Source organism: Onychomys torridus, chromosome 23, assembly GCF_903995425.1.
Source record: "Onychomys torridus chromosome 23, mOncTor1.1, whole genome shotgun sequence".
Taxonomy (NCBI): Eukaryota; Metazoa; Chordata; class Mammalia; order Rodentia; family Cricetidae; genus Onychomys; species Onychomys torridus.
Window position 1 is genome coordinate 9,050,097 of NC_050465.1, and position 27,623 is coordinate 9,077,719.

At 46.2% G+C, this 27,623-nt stretch overlaps 1 protein-coding gene across 1 annotated transcript; it reads left to right on the plus strand.

Annotated features, from left to right (window-relative positions):
• Positions 1-75: 75 nt before the first annotated feature.
• On the plus strand, positions 76-26,648 carry Ppp1r7 (protein phosphatase 1 regulatory subunit 7). The gene is made up of 10 exons (XM_036173390.1): positions 76-168; positions 2,712-2,840; positions 7,137-7,192; positions 7,757-7,822; positions 8,302-8,432; positions 9,065-9,227; positions 11,430-11,546; positions 14,650-14,754; positions 18,056-18,142; positions 25,314-26,648. The coding sequence occupies exons 1-10, from the start codon at positions 117-119 to the stop codon at positions 25,488-25,490; spliced, it is 1,083 nt and encodes a 360-aa protein (XP_036029283.1). The 5' UTR covers positions 76-116; the 3' UTR covers positions 25,491-26,648.
• Positions 26,649-27,623: the final 975 nt, after the last annotated feature.

Below are 27,623 nucleotides of genomic sequence, written 5' to 3' on the forward strand. Positions count from 1 at the left end.
AAGCGTGTCAGCTCGCGCTTCTATGCTCGGTCCCATTGGCTGGCTGACACGGCCGGGAGTCCTGATTGGCCCATGGCCTGAGGCGACAGATTCCGGAAAGGGGAAGAGCAGCCAATATGGCGGCGGAGCGCAGCGCGGGGCAGCAACAGTCGCAGGAGATGATGGAGGGTGAGCGGCCCCTGCGGGCGACCGGGGAGCGGGGAGCTGGGGGCTGGGCGGGCACGGCCTCTTGCCGGATCAGAGCTCGGACTCCAGTCTCTGGCCACAGCCACGGGTCTCTGACAGCTGCCAACCGGGCTGGACGGGGCGGGGGAGGCTCGGAGCCCGGGAGCCCCGGCCCGAGGGCGGCAGCGGCCAGGAAGGAGCAGAGCCCCGGGAACAACGTGGCGCGAGCCGGCCCAGGGAAGGGGGACGGACGTGGAAGCCGCGACATTGACAGGCGAGGGGGCGGGGGACTGTCTGCTCTTTGGGAAACTGAGGTTTCAGGCGTGGGGACCTGCAAAGTCCATAGTTTGTTCACGCGGCATGGATGGAAAAGCGTCTGCTCTGGAAGCGAATGGGTTGTGGCAGAGCGATGGGTAGCAAGGAGGTTCGCAGATTGAGTTTAGGAGGCGGTGTCTTGTCTTCTAGACGTTCAGTCTTGAAAGGACTAATTCCACTTTCTTCCTTTTTTAAGACACTGTTGGATTGTGTCATCATGTACACACATAAATATAGACATTACATATGTGCATGTTTTTGTACACAGTTGTGTAGATACACAGTCGTTACATGTGTGCACATGTGTGTTGTATGTATATGTGTGTGTATATAGATATATAGATATAGGTGTATGCATATGTACACACACACTCGTACACCCATCGTAGCTAGCATCAGGCGAATCTGTACCCTTAAATGCCTTTTAAAGACTCCTCTATTTTGGTGCGTGTTGCTTCTGGAAGCGCAGTCACGCAGTCAGTCACTTTTCTGAGAAGAGTGGTAGGGAAGAGGGTTGCAGAGCAAGGGATGGGTGTGTTTGAGAAAGTGATGCTGCCCAGAGTTGGGCCTTGACTCGATGTCATCCAGACTGGGGACAGGTGGGGAGGAGCAAGGAAGCCCAGTCAAAGCAAAGGAGGATGGAAAAGAGTCTGACCTAAATTAAGTCATATGAGATGGGGGTTGGGGAGAGCAGAGCCATCAAGGCTTCCCAGAAAAGGGCTTGCAGAGCCTTTCAGGGAGTCATGCTGGGCTTTTGTTTTGTATTTTACCTTTGAATCTTTTCTAAGCAAGGAAATGCTTCTTCCTATCCCCCTTCCCTCCTGCAGTACCTTCCTCCCCCTTCTTCCTCCCTTTCTCAGTAAAGGGCAAATACAAAAACCAGGCTTTTCTCTCTTCCCACACGTGTCATTACCAGCTGACACATTTCTAGAGGCCCGTGTCTTTTTTTTTTTTTTTTTTTCCCTCAGGAGGAAGGGGTTGTGGCTTTGGTTTGTTTTTAAGATAGGGTCTCACTGTGTAGCTTTGGCTGGCCTGGAGCCTGCTGTGTAGACCAGGCCGACCTAGAACTCATAGAGCTCCACCCTGGTCAGTTTGCCAGTGCTGGAATTAAAGGCATGGGCCACTCACTAGCTCATTGAGCTCTATAGTTTGTCCCCTTCTCTATCACAGCCAATACCTCAACTCAAACCTTCCTCCTTTTGATAGCCATTATTGCCTTTTTGTTAGCCTGTCCTATCCAGACCACACAGTCACATTCTTGTACCCTGTCCCAGGCTCCAGAACCTCTGGTGCCCTGAGGATGGGGCAGTTGCACTGACTGTCCCTTCTGTCCTCTGGCTCCTCCTGGGGGTGGTGCAGAGTCTACAACACAGCACCCAATTTCCCTAATCCTGGATCACAGACTGTCCTGTGCCTCTTGGTAACTCATACATTCTCCAGGTCATACACACGGGCCACTCTTGTGACCTTTCTCTTTTGGTCCTGACCCGGGGTGGGGGAGTGAGTGCTTGTTACTCCACCAACTCTCCTACAAGATATGAATATTGAGGTTAAGAAAGGAAGATCATTTGCCAAAGCCACATTTATTTCATTATTGCTTTCTTCATAACTCAAAACCTGTTTATTTACTCCAAAAAGCTTTGCGTTGATAACAACACTCTGTCCTGATGACTTTTAACATCAGTAGTTTACCTGGGGCATTTGGCACTTTGGACACAGTCTCATTTTCATTGGCTATCCTTCCTGCTCACAGTTTGATTTTTAGCTAGTCTTGATTTCTTTCAGAATGGGGGCCTGTAAATTGAATCGGTTTTTCTTGGCCACATGGCTAGTGGGACATCAATGAAGGTATATGGCAGAAGTTCACTGTGGTCCCCTCTTGTGGTGGACATCAGGTCAAATGTGAGGGCCACCTGGAAGGTACTTCACTGTATGGTGCCATTAGTGTTCCTGATTGCAGGTGGTCCAGAGGCTTTCAGAACACTTGGCAGTTCCTTACAAGTTCTTAGAGGAGAAGGACAGCATGTTAATTGTGCCCACATGGCCTCCCCGTTCCTGTCTAGATCTTAAATAATGCTGGGGCATAGAAGACATTCAAGTGTTCATATAAACTGAATTCAGCTATTTCAGAAAGAAGTCTTTGTGACTTAAAACTTGTGTTAATCTGTTCTATGTTCCTCACATTGTCACATGAAGTGGATGTGAGTTCTCACTGATGTGTATGGGTTCAGTTGACAGGCGGGTAGAATCTGAAGAATCAGGCGATGAGGAAGGGAAGAAACATGTGGTTGGCATCGTGACAGACCTCAGTGAGCAGAGCCTGAAGGACGGAACAGAACGGGGGCCGGAGGACCCAGAAGGTACTGGGCATAGTCCACCATGAACTCACCGCATAGGGGAGTGAGCTGTTGAAGATTGCTGCTTCTTTGCACATGGTGTCTCCTTGTGGGAGGAGGTGTGTTCTTCAGAGGTCCTCAGTAGAGTGGGCAGCTGGGCAGGCTGGCAGAGGGCAGCCTGCTCTCTGGGGTGCTGCCTCAGCAACTACCCATAATGACTTACATTATGGGTACAGTAGATCCATTTCTGCTGAAGGGACAGTACTACTACTGGTGATTTTGGCACTAATGTGTCACCAAGAGCAGAGCCAGAAAATGATTTTTTAATCCTTTACTCAGAAAACAAAATTAGAAGAGAGCATGGTAGTTTACTGCTATGTTTCCGTATCCTGCCACGGGGATGAAAAATCATTTCTGATTCCAACCTCAACATTTCTTTTTTGAGACAGGCTCTCACTTACGTAGCCCTGGTTGGTCTTGAAACTGCTATGTAGACCACGCTGGCCTCAAACTCAGAGATCTGCCTGCCTCTGCCTCCACCTCCCGAATGCTACGATTAAGAGTGTGTGCTACTGTGCCCACATCCACCTTGACATTTATATAGGCCTGAGAATCACCTGTCACAAGCACAGACGTTAGGACAATCACTCCATTTGGAACTGAACAACTTCCTATGGAGGTTTTATACCCTCCTTGGTAATGGCCTATGCTTATGTGTTTGCTCAGAAAACCAGTTTACATGGAAAAGAATAACAGAAAACATAACCACAGAAAAATGTCCCAGCTGAATTGTTGGTGGGGAAGGCAAATTTCCAAGTAGTGTGTATCTTAAGATACAATTTTTAGTTAAGAAGCATGAGAATTTAGTTTTACCTGTTTAAAAAGAAAACACATTAGCATTGCTGAGGATCTCTTTTAGCAGCAGGCTTGAGAGGAAACTGTCTCTTACATTTTCCAGATTTTTGTGGATTTTTCAGGTATTCATAATTATGCATTACCTTTATAAAAATAAATGTAAAAACATAGCTACTTTTAAAAATAGCATTGTGCACTGTGTGCCAGCAAAGATGATTTGTAACTATGGTAACCAAATTTTAAGGCAAAAGGAGATTACCACAGAAGTACCCACCACAGTTAGTTTGGAACTTCAGAGCTGATATTCTGGAGGTGATGTGGGTGGATAGAGCAAATAGGCGCTGTTATCATCATTCAACTTGATCATGGAAGGGATGAGATCTCTGCCACTGAAACATTAGGCTACCTAGAAGACTTGGAACTTAAAGCAGCATGGTCCTGGGCTTCGTTTCCTGGCTAGCTGTGTTACTTGGATGGGTCACTCACAGTAAGAGAACTCTAATGTGTGATAGGTGAGGAAAATAAAAAAGTTGAATGCCAGCCAGAGATCCCTACTGCAAGGCAGGCCAGTTGGTCTGGAGCCCAGCTTACTAAAGTCCATGCTCTTACCTCTAGATGACTAGAACATACAGTAATTCTCTGGCAACATGTATTTCTACTCCTTAAAAAAACTGAAACTGCTCATACTTACCTAAGTTTCAGCAAAACACATTCAAACATGACAGTTATTACCTTTCTGTTTTCCCTCACTTGTATATGTATATATGTGTACATGTTCACATTTGTGAAGTGTATATATGTGTTCAGGTATGTATGTATACATGTAGATGCCAGAAGACAGACTCAGGTGTTGCTCCTCAGTTTACTGTTTTTGAGACAGGTCTCTTACTAGCCTGGAAATTACCACTTAGGCTCAGCTTCTCAAGTGATGGGATTACAAGCACACCACCATGCTCAGCATTTTTTTTTTTCAAGACTTATGTATATAGAAGAGGGCACCTGATCTCATTACAGATGGTTGTGAGCCACCATGTGGTTGCTGGGAATTGAACTCAGGACCTCTGGAAGAGCAGTCAGTGCTCTTAACCTCTGAGCCATCTCTCCAGCCCAATGCTCAGCTTTTTTATGTGGGTTCCAGAGATCTAGCTCAGTCCTGTGCTTGCACAAACACTTCATTAACTAAGCCATCTCCCAAACCACCTCCCCTTTTTTTCTTCAGTACTAGGGATTGAACCCAGGGCCTCCTCACACCTGCTGTGCAAGACTCTACAGCTGAGCTATGTCCCTAGCCCCCTAGCCCATGTTGGATGCTATAGTAGACAGGAAACTGGCTGTGTAGCACATATCCTGAGAAGCCTAGGACAGCCCCAGTTCGGTGGAGCCTGGCCCGGTGCTGTGGCCAGTCATGCCTGCTTTCAGTCTCACGGTGTCTGGTGTGGACACCAGTGGCCTGGCTGCTTGCCTTAGTTCTAGTGCCTTCCTGTCACAACTTCCTGAGCTTATAGACAGTGGATTACTGCTGTCTTTTGAGGAGTAGGGGACTCGTACTGTTTTCTTATTTGTCTGGTTCCTATTATTTAATACCGATTGGTTCCTATACTATAAATTCTGGTAAACAGAAAACAATGTATTTTAGTTAGTTGGGTACTGTTGATTGCTGTAGAAAAGACACCATGGAAAGTCAGTGAAGTGAATTCAGCCATGTAGGGCCAGTTCTTCTTTGTTAAGCTGGCCCACTGCCACATGCTTCTCTAAGGCCTCCAGTGAGGAAACGGGCTGACCAGCACAGAGTCTGCTAATGTTTGGAGGAGCCAGACGTGGGCTGAGGTCAAGAGTGTGTAAGCTGGTTCCACTGTAAGATGCAAGTGCATGTATGCCCTAAGGAAAAGAAACACAGGAAAGGGGGCCTAGGAAAAAAATAGTAGTGAGTGATAAGAAGTAAAGGGAATAGAGGAGAGAAAGAGTATTCTGGAACAGAAGAGTTTAGGCTCAAAGAGGCACTAAAAAAAAAAAAAAAAATAGCGGTCTGTTTCCTTCCCTTAGAAAGTTTCAAGATAAAAAGTGTCTTAAGAACTGGGCAGGGGTTGGGGATTTAGCTCAGTGGTAGAGCGCTTGCCTAGCATGCACAAGGCCCTGGGTTTGGTCCTCAGCTCCGACAAAGAAAAAAGAAGAAGAACTGGGCAGTTGTGGCACACACCTTTAATCCCAGCACTCGGGAGGCAGAGCCAGGCAGATCTCTGCGAGTTTGAGGCCAGCCTGGTCTACAGAGTGAGTTCCAGGAAGGGCGCAAAGCTACACAGAGAAACCCTGTCTCAAGAAAACAAATGAAATAAAATAAAATTCAAGGCAAAGGGCTGGAGCTTAGTTGCTAAGAACACTGGCTGTTCTTCCAGAGGATGTGGATTCAGTTCCTAGCACCCACCTGTCATCTCACAACCTGTTTGTAACTCTAGTTCCTGGAGACCTTCTACTGGCCTTTCAAGTGGGGGACAGGCATACAGTGTAGACAAAGCACCCATGCACATAAAATAAACATTTAAGAAACTTCAAGGCCAGTTTGAGCTACAGAATGAAACCCTGTCTAAAAGTGGGTGGGGCAGGGATCCAGTCAAAATAGGTAGCTTTATTTGGATGCCAATTAGTACAAACTAAGGAAAAAAATTATAAGACTGCTGGGAAAAGTGGGTGACACTTTGGTGGTAGGGGGAAATGCTGTTTATCTCAAGTATTTGGGGGATGTATGTACATGTATTTGCATTTCTCTGTGTCTTAGTTCTTTCAACATCATACTTAATCAGGTTCTGATGAAGGCTCTCCACTGCAGCAGGAAGCAGTTTATATCTGGCTCTCTAGGGTAGATAGCCTCATGACCTCCAAATGGGCTTCTCTGCTGGAATTAGTTCACCAGGCTTCCAATTGAGAAGTGTGCTTAAATTATTCACTGAAGCTCTTTGATCCTGTCTGCTGAGCTCTGCTTCATTTTGTTTCCCTCTCTGTCAGGGAAGCATCTGTAAATGCTGGGCTACTTTCCAACGCAGTAAAAGGCACATCCCAGAACATGTACTAGGCCCAGCATGAGCTGTATTCAAGTGGCCCGATTTATTGCCACAACTAGAGGGGGAAGAATACATGGGTGGATAGGCTTCTGGCAGCACAAACTCTAGCGATTCCAAGGGGACAGCCATGGTGGGGACTTGCTTCCCAGCAATGACTAGGCTTCACTGGGTTTACAAGACTCAGGCAGCTGTTTTCCTCCTTCCCACCAAGAGCTTCAAGCCGCCTTTGGCTTCTTGGGAAGTTCGGAGGCACAGATAGACTTTGGAGGCCTTGCTATCACCTTCTCATCTTTAGTGTCCACTGCAAAAAACTTCTATAGCCCTAGGGCAGAGTGGCAACTCTTTACTAAAACCTGTGGCCACTGATTCTTATTAACAGAATTATTCATTTTTGTTTGTTTATTTTTAGAGGAACATGAGCTGGCAGTGGATATGGAAACCATCAGCCTGGACCGAGATGCAGAGGTAATGCTGCCTGCCTGACTCAGCCTCAGGGGCATGGTTGCAGATGACCCTAACCATCAGTGTATCTTTTATAAGGGTGACAGATCAGTGACTAGAAAGATCACCCGAGCCTCTTTTGATTGGTTTGGTTTTCTGTATTTTTATTATTTTTAATACCAGCAGTTGAAATCTATTTCTCTTTAGCCAGTAAGAACTGTGTGGCAAATGAAATGTTTTTGATTCAAGTTAGACAAGTCCAGTAGTCATGCTGTTGATGCGTAGGGTCCTCACAACCCCCAATTTTGGAAAAATTGTGTGTGTGTGTCCATGTCCGTGTCTATGTCCATGTGTGTGTTCAGCTAGTTGCTAGGGAACTGAATTCAGACTAATCACTACTGGGTCAGTTTTACATAAAACTAACATAAATCACAACTAAACCGAGGACTGTCAACCTGCCAATCACAAGTGGATCTGCTTAGCATCACAGCCTCTCCCTTACCTCCCCATCTGGCGTTCTCCTAAGCAGCTTCTGGCTAGGTCTCCAGGAACTCTGATGGATCTGAGCAGGATTCCTCTATATTTCAGGACGTTGATCTGAATCACTATCGCATTGGGAAGATTGAAGGCTTTGAGGTCCTGAAGAAAGTGAAGGTGAGAAGGATCTGTCCTTGCACACAAGGTGACTTGGTGACATTTACTTGAGAATATACACAATCCTTAGTCTTAGCCTGTGGGTGCTACTGGCCTATATCCTGTCTCTAATCTGATGGGACAGGTGTTTTCCTGTAGTTGAGGAACTCGAGCCTTTCTGGGCTCTGATAGTGCCTTGGTGAACACTTGCAGTCTCCTATCCCAGCTCACTGCAGTGAAGTTTACTTCTCAAAGTGGAGCCCAGTAAAGGTCCCTCCAACTGTGAGAACTTGACTTACACTCCAGCCCTCCCCAAACAGGTGTACTCAGTATCGGGTCTTCCTGCTTCCCCTTGGGGCTGCACTTGTCTTCAAGTAGAGGAGGGTAACTCTAGCTTCCTACTCTCACTCACCTGCCCCTCCATGATCAGCATAAAACAGTCCCTGGAGGGTGGCCCTGTGTTCTCCTTTGCCAATGCTGATCCTCTTCCTACCCTCCAGTCACTGTGCCTCCGTCAAAACTTAATTAAATGCATTGAGAACCTGGAGGAACTGCAGAGTCTTCGAGAACTGGATCTCTATGATAATCAGATCAAGAAGATTGAGAATCTGGAGGCGCTGACAGAATTGGAGTGAGTAGAGAGACCAGAGGAGATGGGATGGGTTGGGTGTCCAGGTTCCCTAGAACCTATCCACTGCCTGGCTGTAGTCCTGGAGAGCCGCCCTGTGCTAGAGCTCTTAGAGGGGGCAACAGCCTCATGTGTGCCATTAGTGTTGACAGCTGGAACTAGGCTTCTGGCTGGGTCCCGTTCAATAATGACGTGAGAATTTGGAAGACAGGAGCTTTAATCATAATCGCCTCTTTTAAAAACAAAAATATCAGCTACATTTTGGACTAAAGGGATCAGCCTTACCTGGCTGTAGCCTTATCTAGACTTCATTCCTTTGTTGGTGCTGGCCCTTTTTTTTGGAGAGTGTGTCTGTAGCCCAGGCTAAGTTGAATTCTCTGTAACTGAGGATGATCTTGAATCTTGAACCTCATGCCTCCACCTCTGCAGTACTGGTCTTACAGACATGTGCCACCATGCCCAGACAACTTCATGGTCCCATAGGTCAGCTCCAGTGTGAGCCAGTCAGTGAGCGGTGGGGCTGTGGTCAGATCCCATCTCCTAGTGACTGTAGATCCTGGAGGCAGATATCCTTCCAAGTGGAATTCTGACTCTATACAGTCTGATCGTTCAAGAAATATTTTGCTTCTTTCCAGGATTCTGGATATTTCTTTTAATCTGCTGAGGAACATTGAAGGGATTGACAAACTGACGCAGCTGAAAAAACTCTTCTTGGTCAACAATAAGATCAATAAAATTGAGAACATAAGTACCTTACATCAACTGCAGATGCTGGAGCTGGGCTCGAACCGCATCCGGGTAAGTACAGGTGGATCTGCAGTGGTGTGCATAGGGTATGTGCTCAGCTGAGGCTTTCTTATGTTCTTAGTGTTTGGAGGACACAGGGAAATAGTTAAGGAAAACTGATACCTGGAAGCCACTATTTTTTTTTTTTTTATTATTCATCTATTTATTTTACATCCCAGCCACAGCCTCCCCACATCTTCCCCCCCCCCAGTCCTTTCTCCCATTCCCCAACCCTGCCCCCCATCCCTCCTCTTCCATCCCATCCAGGAAAGGGCAGGCCTCCTATGAGTGTCAATAAAACATGGCATATCAAGCTGCAGTAAGACTAAGCTCCTCCCCATAGGTTAAGGTGGACAAGGAGGTCAGGTATAGGGAGTAGGTCCAGAAAGCAGTAAAAGAGTTGGAGACAGCCCCTGATCCACTGTTAGGAGTCCCACAAGAGTCATCTACCCAGCTGTCACATATGTGCAGGGCCTAGGTCAGTCTCATGGAGGCTCCCTGGTTGTTGGTTCAGTCTAGTCTCTGTGAGCCGCTATAAGCTCAGGTTAGTTGATTATGTGAGCCTTGGAAGCCAGTGTTAATTAATAAGAACTGTGCTCACACCAACTGGTCTAGTCTGGTATCTGTATCATGGTCCTGTGCCAAGCTAGTTCCAGCTGTGCATCATAAGATAAGCAACTTAAGCTTTCCTTTAAACCTGTTCGTAGTGGTTTTCTTCCATCTGCATCCCAAGCCTAGGAGGGGGGTGGTCACTTACAGTGATCTGTCATGTGATAAGCAAGTATCTTGCTGCTAAAATGCCCCCAGAACGTTGGGCTGGCCCTTCATCTCCTAAACGTGTCCTCTGGCAGGATTTGGTTTGCTGTTCAAGATCCATTTGACCTTGAAAACAGGTCAGAATGGAAATGAGATGCCTTTAAAAAAAAGTAATACAGTGTTCAACAGAAACTAAACTAAGTCTTTTATTTTTTATTTATTTATTTTTTTTTTTTGGTGTTTTTTGGTTTCGTTTGGTTTGGTTTGGTTTGGTTTTTCGAGACAGAGTTTCTCTGTGTAGCTTTGGGCCTGTCCTGGATCTCGTTTTGTAGACCAGGCTGGTCTCAAACTCACAGAGATCCACCTGGCTCTGCCTCCCGAGTGCTGGGATTAAAGGTGTGCGCCACCACCGCCTGGCTTCTAAACTAAGTCTTTTGAGATAGGGTCTTATAGCCCAGACTGGCCTGGAACTCACAGAGATCTCCCAGTACTGGGATTAAAGGCGTATACTACCATACCCAGCAAAACCAAGTTTTTACCAGTTGACTCATAACTACTGGGGAAAATGCCTTGTGTCTGACAGACAGGAACCTCAGAGGGTCATGTAGGTTCTGAGATTGGAAGAGGGTCTGCCAGGCAGAGAGGGTGGCTTCCCCATGGGCACACATGAGGGCTTTGTCAGGCATATTATATGAGCCAGTCTTGACATCCTGTGTCATTATGCTGTGCCTGTCCTTGCTCTCCTAAGTCAGTGGCTGAGGCAGGTATTAACCTGCCTGTGTCTGCCACTCCATGTTTGAAGCACCCCCCATTTGGTGTTAGGAAGTACTGCACCACGCTTTGTGGCCTGCCCTTATGGGTTCTTCAAGAGCCATAGGGTACAAAGCTAGGGCTAAGTAGATGTGACTGCAGCAAGAAAAAGCAAAGGAAGAGGAACGGGATGGCCATAGGGCGTCCCTCGTGGGCTTCTGAGATCAAATTCCCAGCATCCTCATTTCTGTAGAGGCTGAGGCTCATGGGGATACATAACCTCAAAAGCTGTGTAGAATGAAGTGCCACGTTGGGCCAGAGAAATCAGCTAGTGGATGAGTTTTCAAATAATCCTAGAGCTCTGAAACTGAGAGTTGGCCGGGTGGTGGTGGTATATGCCTTGGGAGACAGAGGCAGGCAAATCTGAACTGGAGGCCAGCCTGGCCAGCCTGGTCTACAGAGTGAATTGCAGGACAGTCACGGCTTTGCAAAGAAACTCTTGTCTCAAGAAACGAGAGAGAGGATGAGAATGAGGATTGGGAGTGAGCCAGGAATCAGAGTCTTTAATCCCCATAATTTTCCTCCTTTTCTATACTGTGTATTCAAAAGAGAGTTTGTTGGAAATGTCCCAACATCACAGAGCTGAAGTCTTATATTGCTTTGTCTTGCGGTCTGGATTCTTTACTTGGCGTTTCATCTGTTTGACAGGCAATTGAAAATATCGACACATTAACCAACCTGGAGAGTTTGTTTCTGGGGAAAAACAAAATTACAAAACTTCAGAACCTGGATGCACTTACAAACCTGACAGTCCTCAGTATGCAGGTACTGGACCTCACCAGCTCCCAGCTTTTCATTCCCACAGGGCCAGACCCAGCACACCCAACCTGTTTTATTCCCATAGTATGTCCATGGTCAGTACTGTTCCATAATCAGTAGATGATGAAGACATTAGAACCCACAGATTATACATGTACATATATTCTAAACTAAAATTCCATTCTTTTTATGTAATTTATTTTTACTTTTAAGGATTTCAGTTTGAGGAACTGGAAAGATGGTTAAGAGCACCAGCTACTCTTCCAGAGGATCCAGGTTCGATTCCCAGCACCAACATGGCAGCTCACAGCTGTCTGCAACTCTTCCCACAAAACCTGACATTTCTTCTGGCCTCAGCAGGCACCAGTCACATAGGTGATAGTGCACAGACAGACAGACATTCAGGCAAAACACCTACACATATAAATTTATTTTCATTTTTAAAAGATAGAATTTCATTCCTTGGACTGGAGAGAGGGTTCAGAAGTTAAGAGCACTGGCTGCTCTTCCAGATAATCCAGGTTCAATTCCCAGCAACCACACGGCAGCTCACAAATATCTGTAACTCTAGTCCCAGGGAACCCAACACCCTCTTCTGGCTTCTGAGGGCACCAGGCAAGCATGTGATGTGCAAATATATACGCAGGCGAATGTTTATGCACATGAAAAAATAATGAAAGAATTTCATTTCCTTTCCCTGTTGGCAGTTGAACAATAGGTGAATGGACTCTATGCCATCTTCAGAAGGGAGAGCTCACTCCAGTGGTACAGAGAAGGCAGACCCTGTGGGACCATGGCTTTGGGGGCATTTCTGTTCAGCACTAGTGTATGCAGAGACTCATGTTAACTTTTTTTTTTTTTTTTTTTCCAATTAAGACAGAGTCTCACTATTAGATCTTGCTAGCCTGGATCTCACTGTAAACCAGGCTGATCTCAAACTCACAAGAGATCCAACTGTCTCTGCCTCCTGCGTACTGGGATTAAAGGTGTGCACCACTATGCCTGACTCCTGTGGACTTTTTTGTTGTGTTTTTTTTTTTTTTTTTTTTTTTTTTTTTTTTTTTTTTTTTTGAGGCTTTGTTTTTGTTTGGGGGTGGGGGAGTTGGCAGCAAATTAGTAGATTCAGACCTTGAAGAGTTAAAGGGTGTGCCTGGGATGCCTGGTTTGGCAGGTCTGACCTGACAGCCAGTCATGGCACAGGAACTCCTCTTAGACTAAGTAAAACAAGTGCCTTGCAGACTGCTTCGACTTCTCTAAGTTTTTGAACTGTAATTGAGTTGCCAGATACTCTAAAAGAAATGAAAATTGATTTGTTGTAAAACAAAAATGTTAGGATAGAGAGCTGGCTCAGTGAGTAAAGGAGCTTGTTGCCAAGCCTGAAGACCTGAGTTCAAATCCCCAGGTCCTATATAATGGAGAGAACGGGCTTCCTGCAAGTTTTCTGATGTCCGCACGTATACCCACATATACATACTAAATAATTCTTTTTTTGTTGTTGGTTTTTTGGTTTTTTTATTTGTTTATTTTTGGGGTTTTTTGTTTTGTTTTGTTTTGTTTTGTTTTCCTGAGACAGGGTTTCTCTGTGTAGCTTTGCGCCTTTTCCTGGAACTCGCTTGGTAGCCCAGGCTGGCCTCGAACTCACAGAGATCCACCTGGCTCTGCCTCCCAAGTGCTGGGATTAAAGGCGTGCGCCCCCACCGCCCGGCTTAATTCTTTTTTTTAAACATGATACCTTGAGGAGAGCTGGAGAGATCACTCAGCAGTTGAGAGCACTGGCTGCTCTTCCAGAGGTCCTGGGTTCATTCTCAATGCCCACATGGCAGCTCCAACACCCTCTCCCCACCTCAGCACCAAACATGCACATGGTGCACAGACATACATACAGATAGACCACCCATACACAAAAGTTAAAAACCGTTTTCATTGATACTTTTGACATTTTTAAATTGTTAAATTAATTCAGTGGTCCAGCAAGATGGCAGAGCAGATAGAGACTCCTGCTACCCAAACTGACCACCAGAGTTCAACCCCTAGTGCCCACATGGTGGAAGGAGCAATCTGACTTCTACAAGTTGCCCCTAACCTCCAAGTACCCTCCATTCCATGGGCATGTGCACATACATACTCAGGACAAATTTTTTTTAATTACTTCAAGTAAACCTTCAGATAAATCTAAAAAAAAGTGAGATTTTCATATAAAAACCCAAAACTTCCATGTGTGATATTCAACCCAGTACAACCGACCCAAAATGTTAGCTGCCTTCTCTCAAGTCCCATTTAAGAACATTTAAAATATTTTATTGTGTTTGTTTTGGTTTTTCCAGACAGGGTTTCTCTGTGTAGCCCCGGCTCTCCTGGAGCTCACTCTGTAGACCAGGCTGGCCTTGAACTCAAGAGATCAACCTGCCTGTACCTCCTGAGTGCTGGGATTAAAGGCGTGCACCACCACCACCCATCAACTATATTGTTTTTTATTTTATGTGTGTGGATGTTTTGCCTGTATGTACCACATGTATACCTGCTGCTCTTGGAAGAAAAAAGCATCAGATACCCCAGGACTGGAGGTACAGATGATTGTGAGCAGTCATGTGGGTACTGGGAATGGAACCTAGGTCTTCTGGAAGACTAGCCAGTGCTCTTAACCAATGAACCATTTCTCTATACACCCAGCCCCCATTTCTAAAGCCATTGTATTTCTCCCCTTCTGTGTAGCTGACAGCTCTTTTTCTTATCTTTGAATATTTTCCTGTGTGGTATGAATATGTGTGTATTCATGCATGTATGTGTGTATGCTTGTGGAGACCCCAGATTAGATTAAAGTTGGGAATCACCCTTGATCATTCTTCACCTTATTCATAGAGTAAGTCTCTTACTTAGTTAAACCCAGAGCTAATTGATAGGGCTAGTTTTGCTGGCCACCTTGCTGTAGGGATCCCCTATCTCTGGGCTTCCAAGGCTGGAATTGCAGGCAAGCCACCACACACTTACCTGGCATTTATGTGGGTTCTAAAAGTCTAAACTCAGGTCCTTAAGCTTGAATGGAAGAGGTTTTAACCACTGAACCATCTCCTCAGCCCCAAGACTGATACTTTTTAATTCTTTTCTGCAGAGCAACCGGCTAACAAAGATTGAGGGTCTGCAGAGCTTGGTGAACCTGCGTGAACTATACCTCAGCCACAATGGTATCGAGGTTATCGAGGGCCTGGAGAACAACGTAAGAGCCCATTAGTCTGTCTGAGGGAGATAACGGGAGGTGGAGAGGGAAGGGCGGGTGCTAGTACCCACTGCCCTCCAAACTTGGCCTCAGGTGGACATACTACCTACAGGATGTGAGCTAAGGACCATCTACCCCAGTGGACCAAAGGGCCAGCACGTCACATGGCAGCCTGTGGGTTTTCAACACAGGTATCGCAGACAGACACCCTCCTAGGGTAGCTCACTGCACATCTGCCATGTATTGTAGGCCTTTGAGTGATTTGAAAAATCCTTACCTGCCCCCCTGTATTACACAGATAGCTAACACAAGTATCAGCTCTATCCTTCCCATTTCTCCCTCTGGCCACTGAACTTCCTGCCCTGGCTCAGCCTGTAAAGGCTACAGGGTGAGCCCAGCTCACCTGCTTAGAAGGAAGAGCATGGCTCTTGCTCCCCTGACCCCTCTCCTGGAGTCCAGAGTGCTGAAGGTCTCCTCCCCACTGCCTTTCACCACCCTGTCTACTCCTCCCACCCATCTCCAGCTTCCCATTCTACAAGAGCCTCCCCTACTTAGAAGTTGCCTTTGGCCCCACCTGTTTTTCTCCAGCCAGGATTCAAGACAAATAAAAGATTTTTTTTTCTTGTTTAATTTTACTGGGGTTGTTTTGTTTTGTTTTGGGGGAATGTTTTTGTTTATTTGGTTGGTTGATTTGTTTTGTTAAATTGCCAACAAATGTAGCAAGATTAGGTCAGATTTTTTGTACTTGGAAACATCACTCTTCAAATCTCATCACAGGTTCCTTTGCCCTTTTGTGCCCCAGCCCAGGATCTGGTTACCATCAGTGAGATTCTGGAGGAAAACCAGTGTTCTGAGTTTTAGTTCATCACTTGTATAAGAATTTTCAGGAAAGCTAAAATTTGCCTATTCAAAGTTTGGTAGCCTTCCTCCAACTTTGCAGTCAAATTAAGGATTTAGCTAGCATGTGAAGCCAGGTGTGGTAGCACACACCTATAATCACAGCACTTGAATGATGAAAGCAGAAGAATCAGAAGTTCAAGGCCAACCTTGACTACATCCTGAGTTCAAGGCTAGCCTAGGCAGCATATATGGTGAAAACCAGCACGTGACCTTCTGTAGTATAGAATGGTAATTCAAAGGGGAGATGGAGGCAGTAGCTGGAACAGGGGGACTTCAGAAAGACTTGGGGCTGGGTGGGTGCACACACTGACAGCCCAGTACCCCTGCTCCGCATGGATAACAGTCTTAACAGTAACCGTGTCATTGTAATGTTTACCATAGTCAAATATGACAGTTTTTCAGATTTTATTTCAACTCATAAAATATTTACCTAATGTTCTCCCAAGTTTTATCTCTTGATCGGGAATTTATTTTCCTGGTGGAACATGCATTGTCATTGTCCCACTTACCAGATGCTGTTTCTTCAATGTCCCAAGGCATCTGATGAATTTGGCTCTTTTGTGCCCTGAGCTTTTCCCTTCATTAACCTAAAATATTTGTTCTGGCTCTTGACGTGAGCATTACTTTATCATGGGAAGCTATGACCTGTGGTGTGTATAAGCTGCCCACCCCACCCTGTTCTTTTTTTCTGTTTTTAGTCTTAAAATTCTTGCTTGCTTTTGAATGAATACTCAAATCCTCCTCACATATAAAGGGCTTGAGTGTATAGCTGGATCTCAGGTCAGAAAGGTTAGGGAGAGTCCTGGTGGCCAGTGTCCACTACCAGCACTCTTCCCGCTGAGCCTTGGTACCTGGACTTGACGAGACTCCGATCTGTAGTGGCTTTCAGACTACAGCTGTTTTGCTAGTTTACAGTCTTGCACACAGTGTGAACACCACAGGGCATGACAGGGTGCTAGGGAAGGTTTCCATTGGTGGGCTTGTCCTGTCCCAGCCTGCTGTGTCCTCAACTTGGCACTGTAGTCCCTTCCTGTGTACAGTTGCTGCATGGCTCTGTTGACTCTGAAGCCCCATGAATTGTTACTCAGTACTCTCATAGCTATGCACTTCTGGACTCAGTGCTTCTAGCATGTGTGCTAATGCTTGTGTGATACCTGCATGGGGTGTGGAGGAAGGTAGGGTGGTACTGTGGAACCTCCAAGGGACTGGGAAGCTACAGCTGTGCCATTTTAAAATCAATAGCTACTGACTATGAATGTTTTTTCCTTTTTAATTTCCATTAAAACTTAGAAAGATCTGGAATCGAGACACTAGGAATGCAGTAGAAAACAGAGACCATGAGTCTAAGATTCTAAGAGGTCTTTAGGACAGAGGAGGGAAGGACTCCTATCAGGTTTCTAGCCAGTTACAAGATTCCCATGGAGTCTAGGAAAACATGACAGTGGTTTGTTAAAACATACTGGCAAGCACTATAAGCTACAGTAGACTTAATTTCCACCATGAAATTGTTCTTCTCTTGAATCTTGAAGCTGGAAACTTGAAAACAATTACCCAAGCTAGGCTGATGTATTTCAGGAAGCATCTGACATGCACTTTTAGGGCACATCATAAAACACAATGCTGTGAGCCAAGTGGTGGTAGTACACGCCTTCAATCCCACCACTCGGGAGGCAAAGACAGGCAGGCAGATCTCTGTGAGTTTGAGGCCAGCCTGGTCTACAGAGCTAGCTGTTAAGACATCCAGGGCTACCCAAAGAAAAACCACAAGGCTGTATCCTACAGATAGTTGGTACCCACAGACACCATCCTCAACTGCCAAGTTCCACTTGCCCTCCTTGCCATCATTCCTATGTCCTAGCAGGCTCCAGCATTAGCCCTTCAGTACCTAGGCCTTCCTGGCATTGCCCTAGGTAGCTTTGTCCAAGACAGGAAGGCATCTCTGTTACTCCTCACACCTCCACTGTGTCTTATCCTCACCCAAACCCCAAGCTCCTCAGCCTCACTGAAGAGAGGAATTCCACTGTAGAGAAATTTGGCACTGTTTCCTCACGGTAAGCACTAAAGACATGCTGCAGTGATTGGCATTCCTTCTTCAAAGCTCAGGGTCACTGCTCTTCCCAGACCACAAGAACAGGAGCAAGGGTCTCACTGGGGTCCTCTGTAGTTATAGGGCTCACTTCAGGAAACCTCACTTCCTGAGGTTTCCAGCAAAAACACTGACTCAGGTCCAGCTGGGGAAGCCATGGGAAGTGAGTAGGTATCGGCCTTCGCTCTATCAAAGCCGACCCAAGGCAGGGAGGGTGGCTCACCTGAGCCTTCAGCTCAACTCCACACTGTTGCACATGGCTGCATGCTGCTACTGAACTTCAGTAATCCAGAAAAAAATATTTTCTTCTTCTAGAACAAACTCACCATGTTGGACATTGCATCAAATAGGATAAAAAAGATTGAAAATATCAGCCATCTAACAGAACTGCAAGAATTCTGGGTAAGTTTTAAATTTAGTGGAATTGGTGTCTATCTCTTTGGCTCAGTGGATCCTATTAAGTAAACATGTGAATGAATGCTTTAGTCCTGCATGCCTTGATGTTCAGTGTGTCGTGCATGTGTTCTGGGGATCAAAATCAAGTTGTTAGGATGTGTTTTTACCCACTGAGCCATTTCACTATCCCTACCTTCATTTTTTAGTACACTTACAGATACACAATTTTATTTTTTATTTATTTTGAGACAAGGTCTCTATGTAGCCCTGACTGTTCTTGGGACTCTCTGTGTAGACCAGGCTGACATCACAGAGATCCACCTGCCTATACCTCCCAAGTGCTCTGATTAAAGGCATGAGCCACCGTGCCCAGCTGAGCTTTTTAAATAGGTAAATCTATAGTTTTGTGAAATACAGAAAACAAAATGTTTTTCCCTCTAAAGTTTTTCCAGTCCCTTCCAACCCTTAGTTTCTTCTGAGACTGTAAGGATATGTGTGTTAGTCCTTTGGTAATTAGATCGATCATAGCACATCTGCTCATCTACCCCGCCTGTCCTCAGGCCTTGCTCTGGCTGAGCCTCGGCTTATGTGATTTCTGTTGCTGTCTTCAAGATACTGGTTTCCCTTCTGCAATACCGAGTCTGCTGTTAAGCTCATTATCAGTACTTCCATTTTTTAGAGATCTGTGTATTTATTAGTGTTTATGTGTCTTTATAGAACATATGTGTATGTGTGGATGCCTGTGCCTGTGTGTGGCACAGAAGGCATCTCTGTCTTCCTCTGTCATCCTCTGCCTGTTTGTTTGAAGCAGAGTTTCTCTCCAAACCTGGGTCTGGCATTCTCTCACTCAGCTAAGCAGGAAGCTAGAAAGCCCCAGTGATCCCGTCTCCACCTCTTTGGAGCTGGGGTTACACACACGCGCAGGGTGCCTGGCTTGTTACACAGAATCCAAACTGTGGTCCTCATCATGCAGCAAGCTGACTGCTGAGCCACCTCTCCAGTCCTAGGTATTTCTCTTGACGAGGTAACTGACAAAGGCTACGTAAAAGAAAAGAGGATTTGGGCTGGAGAGATGGCTCAGAGGTTAAGAAAAAGGGATTTATTGATTTTTGCCTCACAGTTTAAAGGCACAGTCTGCCATGGCAGAGTTCATGGTAGCAGGAGCATGCAGCTAGATCCTGGACCCTTCACATCAGGGAAGGCTGGGAAACATAGAGCAGGGGCTGATGATACTACTTTTCACCTTTTTATTCAGTCCAGGATCCCAGCCCAAGGGATGATGCCACCCACATTCAGGGTATGGCTTCCTTCCTTGGTTAAACTTCTTTGGAAGTTCCCTCAGACATACTCAGACATCTCCTAGGTGAGTCTAAACCCAATCATGCTGACAGTGAAGATGATCACACCTATTCAGTGAATTTTTTGTTCTAATTAGATTTTCAGCTCTTTGAGAACATGTTGTTATGGTTTTGTTTTGTTTTGTTTTAGTTATGTATATCTATGTGTGTCTGAGTATGAATTGTGCACACATGAGGACCTGTGCCCATGGAGGCCATAAGATGATAGTGGATCCCTGGAGCTGGAGTTACAGGGGACTGTGAGCTACCTGATGTGGCTGCTGGGACCCAAGCTCAGACCCTCTACAAGAACAGCCTTGCTCTTAACCTCTGAGCTGTCTCTGCAGCCTGCACTGGTCTTTTTGATTTCTCGTTAGATTCTTAGATTTCTCTGTCATTTCTTCTTTGCGTGGCTAGTAACTTCTTGTATGTTAGGTATTGTGAAACTAAAAGTTATGTATCTGGATTCATGTTGTGTTTCTTCAAAATGTATTGGGCTTTGTATCTAGCAAGAAGTGAAGTCACTGCTCACCTTCAAGGCTTATTGCTAGCGTGAAGCTGCATGTTCTATCCTCTCAGGCTAACCAGCTCTGTCCCTGAGTATGGCCTACCCCTCTATGGTCTCTAGTAAGTGTCACAGAAGCCACAGACATGTCTTTGTTCCATGTGGGCCCTGGTAAATTTCAGCCCATTCTCCCACTCTGTTTGTATCTACCTTAGTTTTAGTCCAGATACAAGGAGGGAGACACCACAGGGTTTCTGGATTTTCTTTTCCTATGTAGCTCGCTCTCACCTAGAAATTCTGACTGACGTCATCTCTCCCCACCTACACACAATTCCACTTCACTTCAGTGCGGCTTCCGGTTTGTTTGGCTCCCTTCCTCACCTAATGGAAAGCGCCTCCTCACAGGCCAGCCAGGGTGACCGAGGCACTCGCCGCTTGCCTCCCTCTCAGGAGTCGCTGTTTTGCACTGCCTGCTGTCCAGCCTGTGAAGGCAGCTCTCCCCACCATGTCCTGCTCTATTAGTTTATAACAAAGCAAGTCCAGCAGCAGTTGCTCCAGGGGTGATTGGAGCTGAAGCTCATCTCATCTGTGTGTCTCCCCACTAATAAATGTAAAGGTCAGGAAGGCCAAAGAACAAAGGTTGGTTTAGGACTTTGTAATCTTCTTTTTAAAAACAAAACCTAAAAGTTCTATCTAAACCTTGGTTGTGTGGAATGGAATGGTGTTAAGCACATTCCTGGTTGTGTGGCCGTCACCACCACTCCTGTCTGACAAATCGTCCCTCCCTCTCCTCCCTTCTGACTCCCACCCAGCTTGTGACCTTTTGTCACTGCTGCTTCGACAGTGTGGTGTCCTCCAGGCTCTCCTTGTCGTAGCACAGAGAGACTGTCCCTGCTTTGAAGGCCGAGTGCTGTTGTGTTCTGTACATGTCGTTTCTTTTGTCTCACCGGCTCTTAGAACAGTGCTTGATCCAGACTCGGTGAATCCAGAGAGGGAGTTAGGAAAGGAAGGGTTGTCACTGCAGTGAGGCTGAGCATGCGGCTGTTAAACTAGGAGAGGTTAGCACTCTGCTGACAGAAACAGGAGGGTAATCATTGCTGGCAAATGCCCACACAATTCTAACTGAATCCATCTTTTAAAAAACTATGAGAGAAAGCGTTTTGTCTGTGAAGTCGGCAGATTTGTGAAGTGTGATTACAGCCAGTCTGTAGTACAGCAACCCTTGTGCTTGGCATAAGTATTTGGAAGCATTCAGAACCTTAAACATACCCACACACTGAAGCATGGTAGTATCACATGCAGGATCCTAACAAAATGATGGGACATACACATGAAGAAATAGTCATGTGTATTATACAATGGAGACACCTCTGAGAAATATATTATTGGACACTTCGGTTATCTGAGCATCATAGAGTGTACATAGACAGACAGCTATGATGTCACTAAATAACACCTTGTGGGACCTTGACTAGATGGACCCGGGGGACCACCACTGAGATACAGTCTTTTGTTAACCAAAATGTCATCAGGTGGCACATGATTTGTTTCCCATAGTAGTAAAAGCTTTGTTGCATTTCTTCTTAATAAACATATATGCTTATTATATTTATAAAAAGGTCAGGTTTAAAGAGGAAAAGAAAGCCCTTTTAGCATATATCCTTTCCATCTTATAGATACACTTTTTAGATACATTATTATATATAAAACCTAGGAACATTTCACATGATGCATGAGTATGATGGTCACCTGAAAGGCCAAGATTATTTTCTATAATGTATAAACCCTAAAAATGACAAGAAAGCAACCCAGTAGAAAAATAGCAGGCAGATAAGCATGGGCAATGCACAGCACGGTTTGCCTCTCTCCTGCTACTGGAAATGTTCCACGGTTACAGTCTGGTTCTAGGAGGGATGGCACAGGTCCCTGGAGGTCCAGTCCTGCCCCTTCCCCTTACCAGACTGTCAAGGCAGGCATCATGCTGGCCAAAATCTAGAGCAGAAAGGAGGACCTGGTGCAGCAGCCTCCTTGCTGCTGATACCTACTCTAACGACAAACATTACCTACGTGTCACCAGCAAATGAATGGATCAGTTGCTTCTTTTCTCTCAATGTGCCTGTGCTGGCCTCACCCCACTGGGCCTCTCAGGAGTGCTGTCCTATGTTTCCAGTCAGTGGTAAACAGCCTGGTGGCACACTTGGCCAGTGACTTAGTGGTTGCTGGCATAGGCTATGTGACCCATCCAGCACCCTGCACACTACCAGCTCCCAGACACCCCTCCTAAACACACACACACACACACACACACACACACACACACACACACACACACAGCTACTCTCTTCTCTGCAGACATTTGTACTTAGCTCACGCTCTCCAACACCACTTCTGTCTGTCTACACCGTCGGTGATACCAGTGTCCCTGTAGATGATCTCTCTAATGACCTAACATCTCAGTTCCTCCACCTCTTCCTCTTCATACCCTTTTCCATGAACTTCAGACACATTGGCCTGATGACATCCTGAGTCCCGCCTTGGCGTCACTCCTTCCCCTCCTCACCCATTGTCCCCTCTCAGTTCTCCTTCACAGCCAGCCCTTGTCTAGCCTGGCAGCAAGGGTGGACCCTTACCCACTGAAGTTGAGCCAGACAGGGGCAGCAGAGGGGGCTCATGTTGGCAGGCTTGGACTTGCCCTATGAGGTGATGGCTTGTGGTAAGCAGACATCCATCTTCCTGAGCCTGCTGCAATTAAGTGTGCAGCCACCAGCATGGCCTGGCCAGCCAGTATCAAGGTACCATGGTGGGTCGGTGCCCACACTCTGCCCTTTATACACTGCTTTGAATTCCACTCTGCCAGTGGATACATTCCAAATTCAACATCCTTTCCATTCCTCATCTTTCTCCCACTTCTCAGCAGCTATATTTGATTCCTGTGCATTTCTGAAAATAGACAGCCAGCCACGGGCCTCCATTCTCCTGTCTCCCTGAGTCTTTCTTGGTTGTCTGCTTCTTCCTCTTCTGTTCTGCACCCACAGGAGTGCTGCAGTGTTCGGTCTTCATTTTCCTCTCCTTGACAGCCCTGTCCGGTCTCACAGATTTAAATGTCACCACTCTGCTCAGGTTTCTCTTCCTAGCTCCAATGTCTTCCCTGGATCTAGATATGGCTTGTCCCTACAGTCCCTCCATTTGACTCAGCCTCAGTGGACAGTTGACTCTATCCTTCCAGATCCTCAGGCCAGAAGTCTTGGCATCCACCTAAACCTCCCCTTTCCTGTGTACCAGATCCACTCCAACTTCTAAATACTTGCCCCTGCCTTCAAAATGCACCCAGAACCCCATCTCTTCCCACCTGAATAATACAGAAATTGGCATGGCTCTTGTGCAAGGATGACACAGAAATTTATTGTGTATGAGCTAATAAAAAGACAAACCTGGGGGTGGGGGGCATAAAGACCCTTCTAGAACAAATCCTGTATGGACTCCCAACCCACTTAGGAATCAAAGCATAATTCTTAAAAAGCTCCATGATCCCCTTAAGGGCTCTGACTGTTGTTGTATTGCTCATCCCCTCCCTACCTTTCCCCACAAACATCATCACTCTGTCAAATCCCAGCATTCTTAAGGGCTTCACACAGGATAGGGCCTCATGAATCATCAGTGCAGGAGAAGCAACACTCCTAGGACTTATGCTGACCATAAAGAATGGTACCAGGCCAAGTCCTGTGGACAGTGGGGTCTTAGGACAAGTGCCTGAGAAGCTCTTACATGGAAATTAATCTAGTTCTTAAAATGCCCCCCTCCAAAAATAAATAAATAAATAAAAATAAAGGGGTTGAGGATTTAGCTCAGTGGTAAAGCGCTTGTCTACAAGCACAAGGCCCTGGGTTCGGTCCTCAGCTCCAGGAAAAAAAAAAAATGCCCCCCTCCACTGCATTCTCATCCAGTGACCCTTCATCCAGGCTACAGGTTTCTACTTCTGTTCTGCTTCACATATAGCCTGTCTCCTATGGTAGACTCTCAGACTACAGAGGTCACTTCTCTAGGAGTGATGCCCTCGTTCTTCCTACAGCTGCTTGCTGCAGACCCTGCAACCTGGAGTGTCTACAGACATGACTTCTGACATGGGCAGGAGCTGCAAGTCAGTCCTGAAGTATGTTGCTAGACTTGGCTCCTCTGTTCAGGCTGCTGACATAGCAGCTTGCCCTGCCATTTAGTTTCCTGTCTTCAAACCCATAAGTGCAGTAGACCACATCTAGCCTAAGTGGCATGAGTAGCCAATTGTGCACACTTGGGAACAGCTTTAGTTAGTGATGGCATGTTGGTGCTAAGTCAGCCATGGTACTGAACGTCAGCCACAGAAAGTAGCACACTCAACTAATCTTGGTTTTTCTCTGTCCTCTAGAACAAGCTATTGGTTAAACATTTACTAGCATGCCATGGCCCACATCTAGGCGGCTACTTTGCTAAAGGTGTCCTTCCCAAACTTCTGCCTCAGCACTTAAACTGGAAAATGGGTTTGAACAGTTTAACCTGGTACTGTAGGTTCTTACTCAAGGTAGCTCTGAATTGATCCCAACATGAAGCCACATGCATCTGTTGGACAATGTAGAAGTCAACCAGTTCGGTCTCATCTTGATGGCACATTTGAGAAGGGACAGCACTCTCCTGCCAGGCTCAGCCCCCAGCCTACTGCAGGTGGTTCTCATCTGGTGTTGGCAATGTTGGTCAGCCACTGGTGGCCTTTGCATACAGGAGCAAGCAATGGAGACATCCTCAGAAATGTACCACAAAGGTGATCTAAGAGTCGTGCTTGGAGTTCAGCCTTGGCAACAGTTGGGGAGAGCAAGTGTGTAGGAAGAGTAGCCAGCTTCAGACTTGCTTGAGGGTCAGGAGGTGTGCAGCCAGAACTGCCTCAACTCCTCTTAATGGACTTAGTTTGTGTGTGAGCAGTAGAGCTTTCCACAGTGCTGCTAAAGGCAGCCAGGAAGTGCCACGTGGTGATGGAAGGATCTGTGAGGGATGGGGATAAGGAGGACTATAGAGCAGTGGTTCTAACCTGTGGGTCACGACCCCTTTTTCAAACCTCTGTCTCCAAAAACATTTACATTATGATTCATAACAGCAAAGTTACAGTTATGGAGTAGCAACAAAAATAATTTAATGGCTGGGGGGGTCACCACAACATGAGGAACTGTATTAAAGGGTTGAAGCATTAGGAAGGTTGAGAGCCAGTGCTGTAGAGTGTTTTAATAACCTCTGTCTCATATTTGGGGGATCCCAGCACATAGGGGCCAGAGCTGATCTCTAAAGGCTTTTTTCTCATGTGTTCCTTCAGATGAATGACAATCTCCTGGAGAGCTGGAGTGACCTTGATGAGCTGAAGGGTGCCAGGAGCCTGGAGACTGTGTACCTGGAGCGCAACCCCCTGCAGAAGGACCCACAGTACCGGCGGAAGGTCATGCTGGCCCTACCCTCCGTGCGGCAGATTGATGCCACATTCGTCAGGTTCTGAGTCCTCTTGCTCCTCACCTGGTCCCTCTCCTCGAAAGAACTTCCCAGCCACGGTTTTTTAATCTACCTATTGCTCCTGAAGTCGTCACTATACCAACAGTCACAACCCAATGGCAATAATAAGGCACTGGTGGTAGCTGGCCTGTGATGCCACACACCATTTGGAGATGCCAACACTATTAAATCTTGCCACGCGGTCTTCCTGGTGAATTGGTGACGGTTATTGTAGCCATGGAGAGAATGCAGGACATGTTACAGCCATTTGTTCTTCCTGTCTGTCTATGTCCTTAGCCTGGTGGGCATTCTGGGCTGTCCCAGCAAGCCCTCAAATCAGTTTGCAGGGTTTAAGCAGTCATGACCCACAACAGCACATTTGATAGTCTTTCAGACCAGTTTTGGAAAGAAAAAAATGAGTGAAAGGTGGTCCAATCTCAGATGCTGTAATCCTCAGAGCCTTCCCATCATGAGTGATGGTTGAGTACACTGGGCACTGTATGACCTTGTTCCCACTGGTAAAAGCTGAGATAGGAGAGCTTCACTCCATACCCTCAGCTCTGCTGAACCTAAGTGATTCTCAAAAGTGTACGGAACTAAGCTCTTGGCCACTAGTTACTAGTCAGATGGCCTCCTATTCTCACCCATGATCCTCTGGCCTTATTTATATGAAATTTCTCTGAGCAAACCGCTAGGGCATGAATCTAATGCTGCAAGGGCATTGTCATCCCTCAGCGCCTCAGATCTCCTCTTTCACACAATAAGGACTGAATATGGTCACCAAAGGCCCCTCAGCTTCCAGGATTCTCGTTCTACACTGTCTAAAATGGGGCCCCTAACTACCACATGCAGCAGTTACTGTTTGTATCTAAGTCCGTTGACTCTATGTTATCTCTTCATTTGTGCTCACACTTCATCTGTTCAGAGGCCACGTCTAATGGGAGGCATCCCATTTCCATCATCACAGAAGGTTCTAGACCGCACTGATCTAGACTGTGTTCAGTATTGGGGGATAGTGTGCCTTGAGCTGTGAAGCATGTGCTCAGGTGTCTAAGCTAACCAGTTGGCCAACTGCCTAGGAGTTTGTAATGTCAGAATGCTTACATGGGATTTAACATCTACTTCCTGATTCTAATTCTCACCGAAATAAACTGTATGATCTGAATCTGTGCGGCATCTCCCTGTCATGAAGCAAGCTCTTAGCAAGAAAAGGTGGGTGGAGCAGCGTGCAGCCCAGAGAAGGTTGTGCCATGGCCCTGGGATTGTGCTGAAACCTTCTGGACACAGAAGGACTGAAATGTAGGTGTCCTTGCCGCAGCTCACAGAAGCCCCACACATGCACATGAGTCCATGGAGTGTGTAGGGAAAGTAATGGAGAGGGAGCAGCAGGTCCCAAAGCACCACAGCCGTCTCAAGGACGCACCTGCGGCCTTCAGATGGAGGAGAGCCTCAGCAGTTAAATGTCTCCAATGAGCTGAAACTCCAGAAGTAGGGAGAAATGTCAGAAAGTTATCCCTTAGGCCAAGCGGTGATACACACCTTTAATCCTAGCACTCCAGAGGCAAGGCAGGTAGATGTCTGTGAGTTCAAGGCCAGCCTAGACTACAGAGCAAGTTCCAGGACAGCCAGGGCTACACAGAGAAACCCTGCCTCAAAACAAAAAAAGTTATTCCTCAAAACAGTTCCAAGTCCCAGAAAGAATCTCCAGAGTGGAACAGGCTGGAAGTTGAGTTTATGTTGAGAATGTCCCTGCTGAAAATATGGACAAATGTAATGTGAAAAACAAACAAACAAAAAAACCACTGCTTCTTCACAGGAATATAAATGCCAAAGTCTTAAATAGAAAATCAGCAAATCAAAAAATACTGCTTCTTGACCAAGATTTTACCTCAGGAATGCAAGGATGTTTAAGAGTAAGCAGGACTGGGGGTTGGGGATTTAGCTCAGTGGTAGAGTGCTTGCCTAGTAAGTGCAAGGCCCTGGGTTCGGTCCTCAGCTCTGAAGAAAAAAAGGGGGTGGAGAGTAAGCAGGACTGCGTCCAGGGTACAGACCTGTAATCCCAGCTACTTAGTCAGGAGCCTGAGGGAGGAGGATTAGAAGTTTAAGGCATGCCTTGGCTACAGAATGAAATCAAGACTAG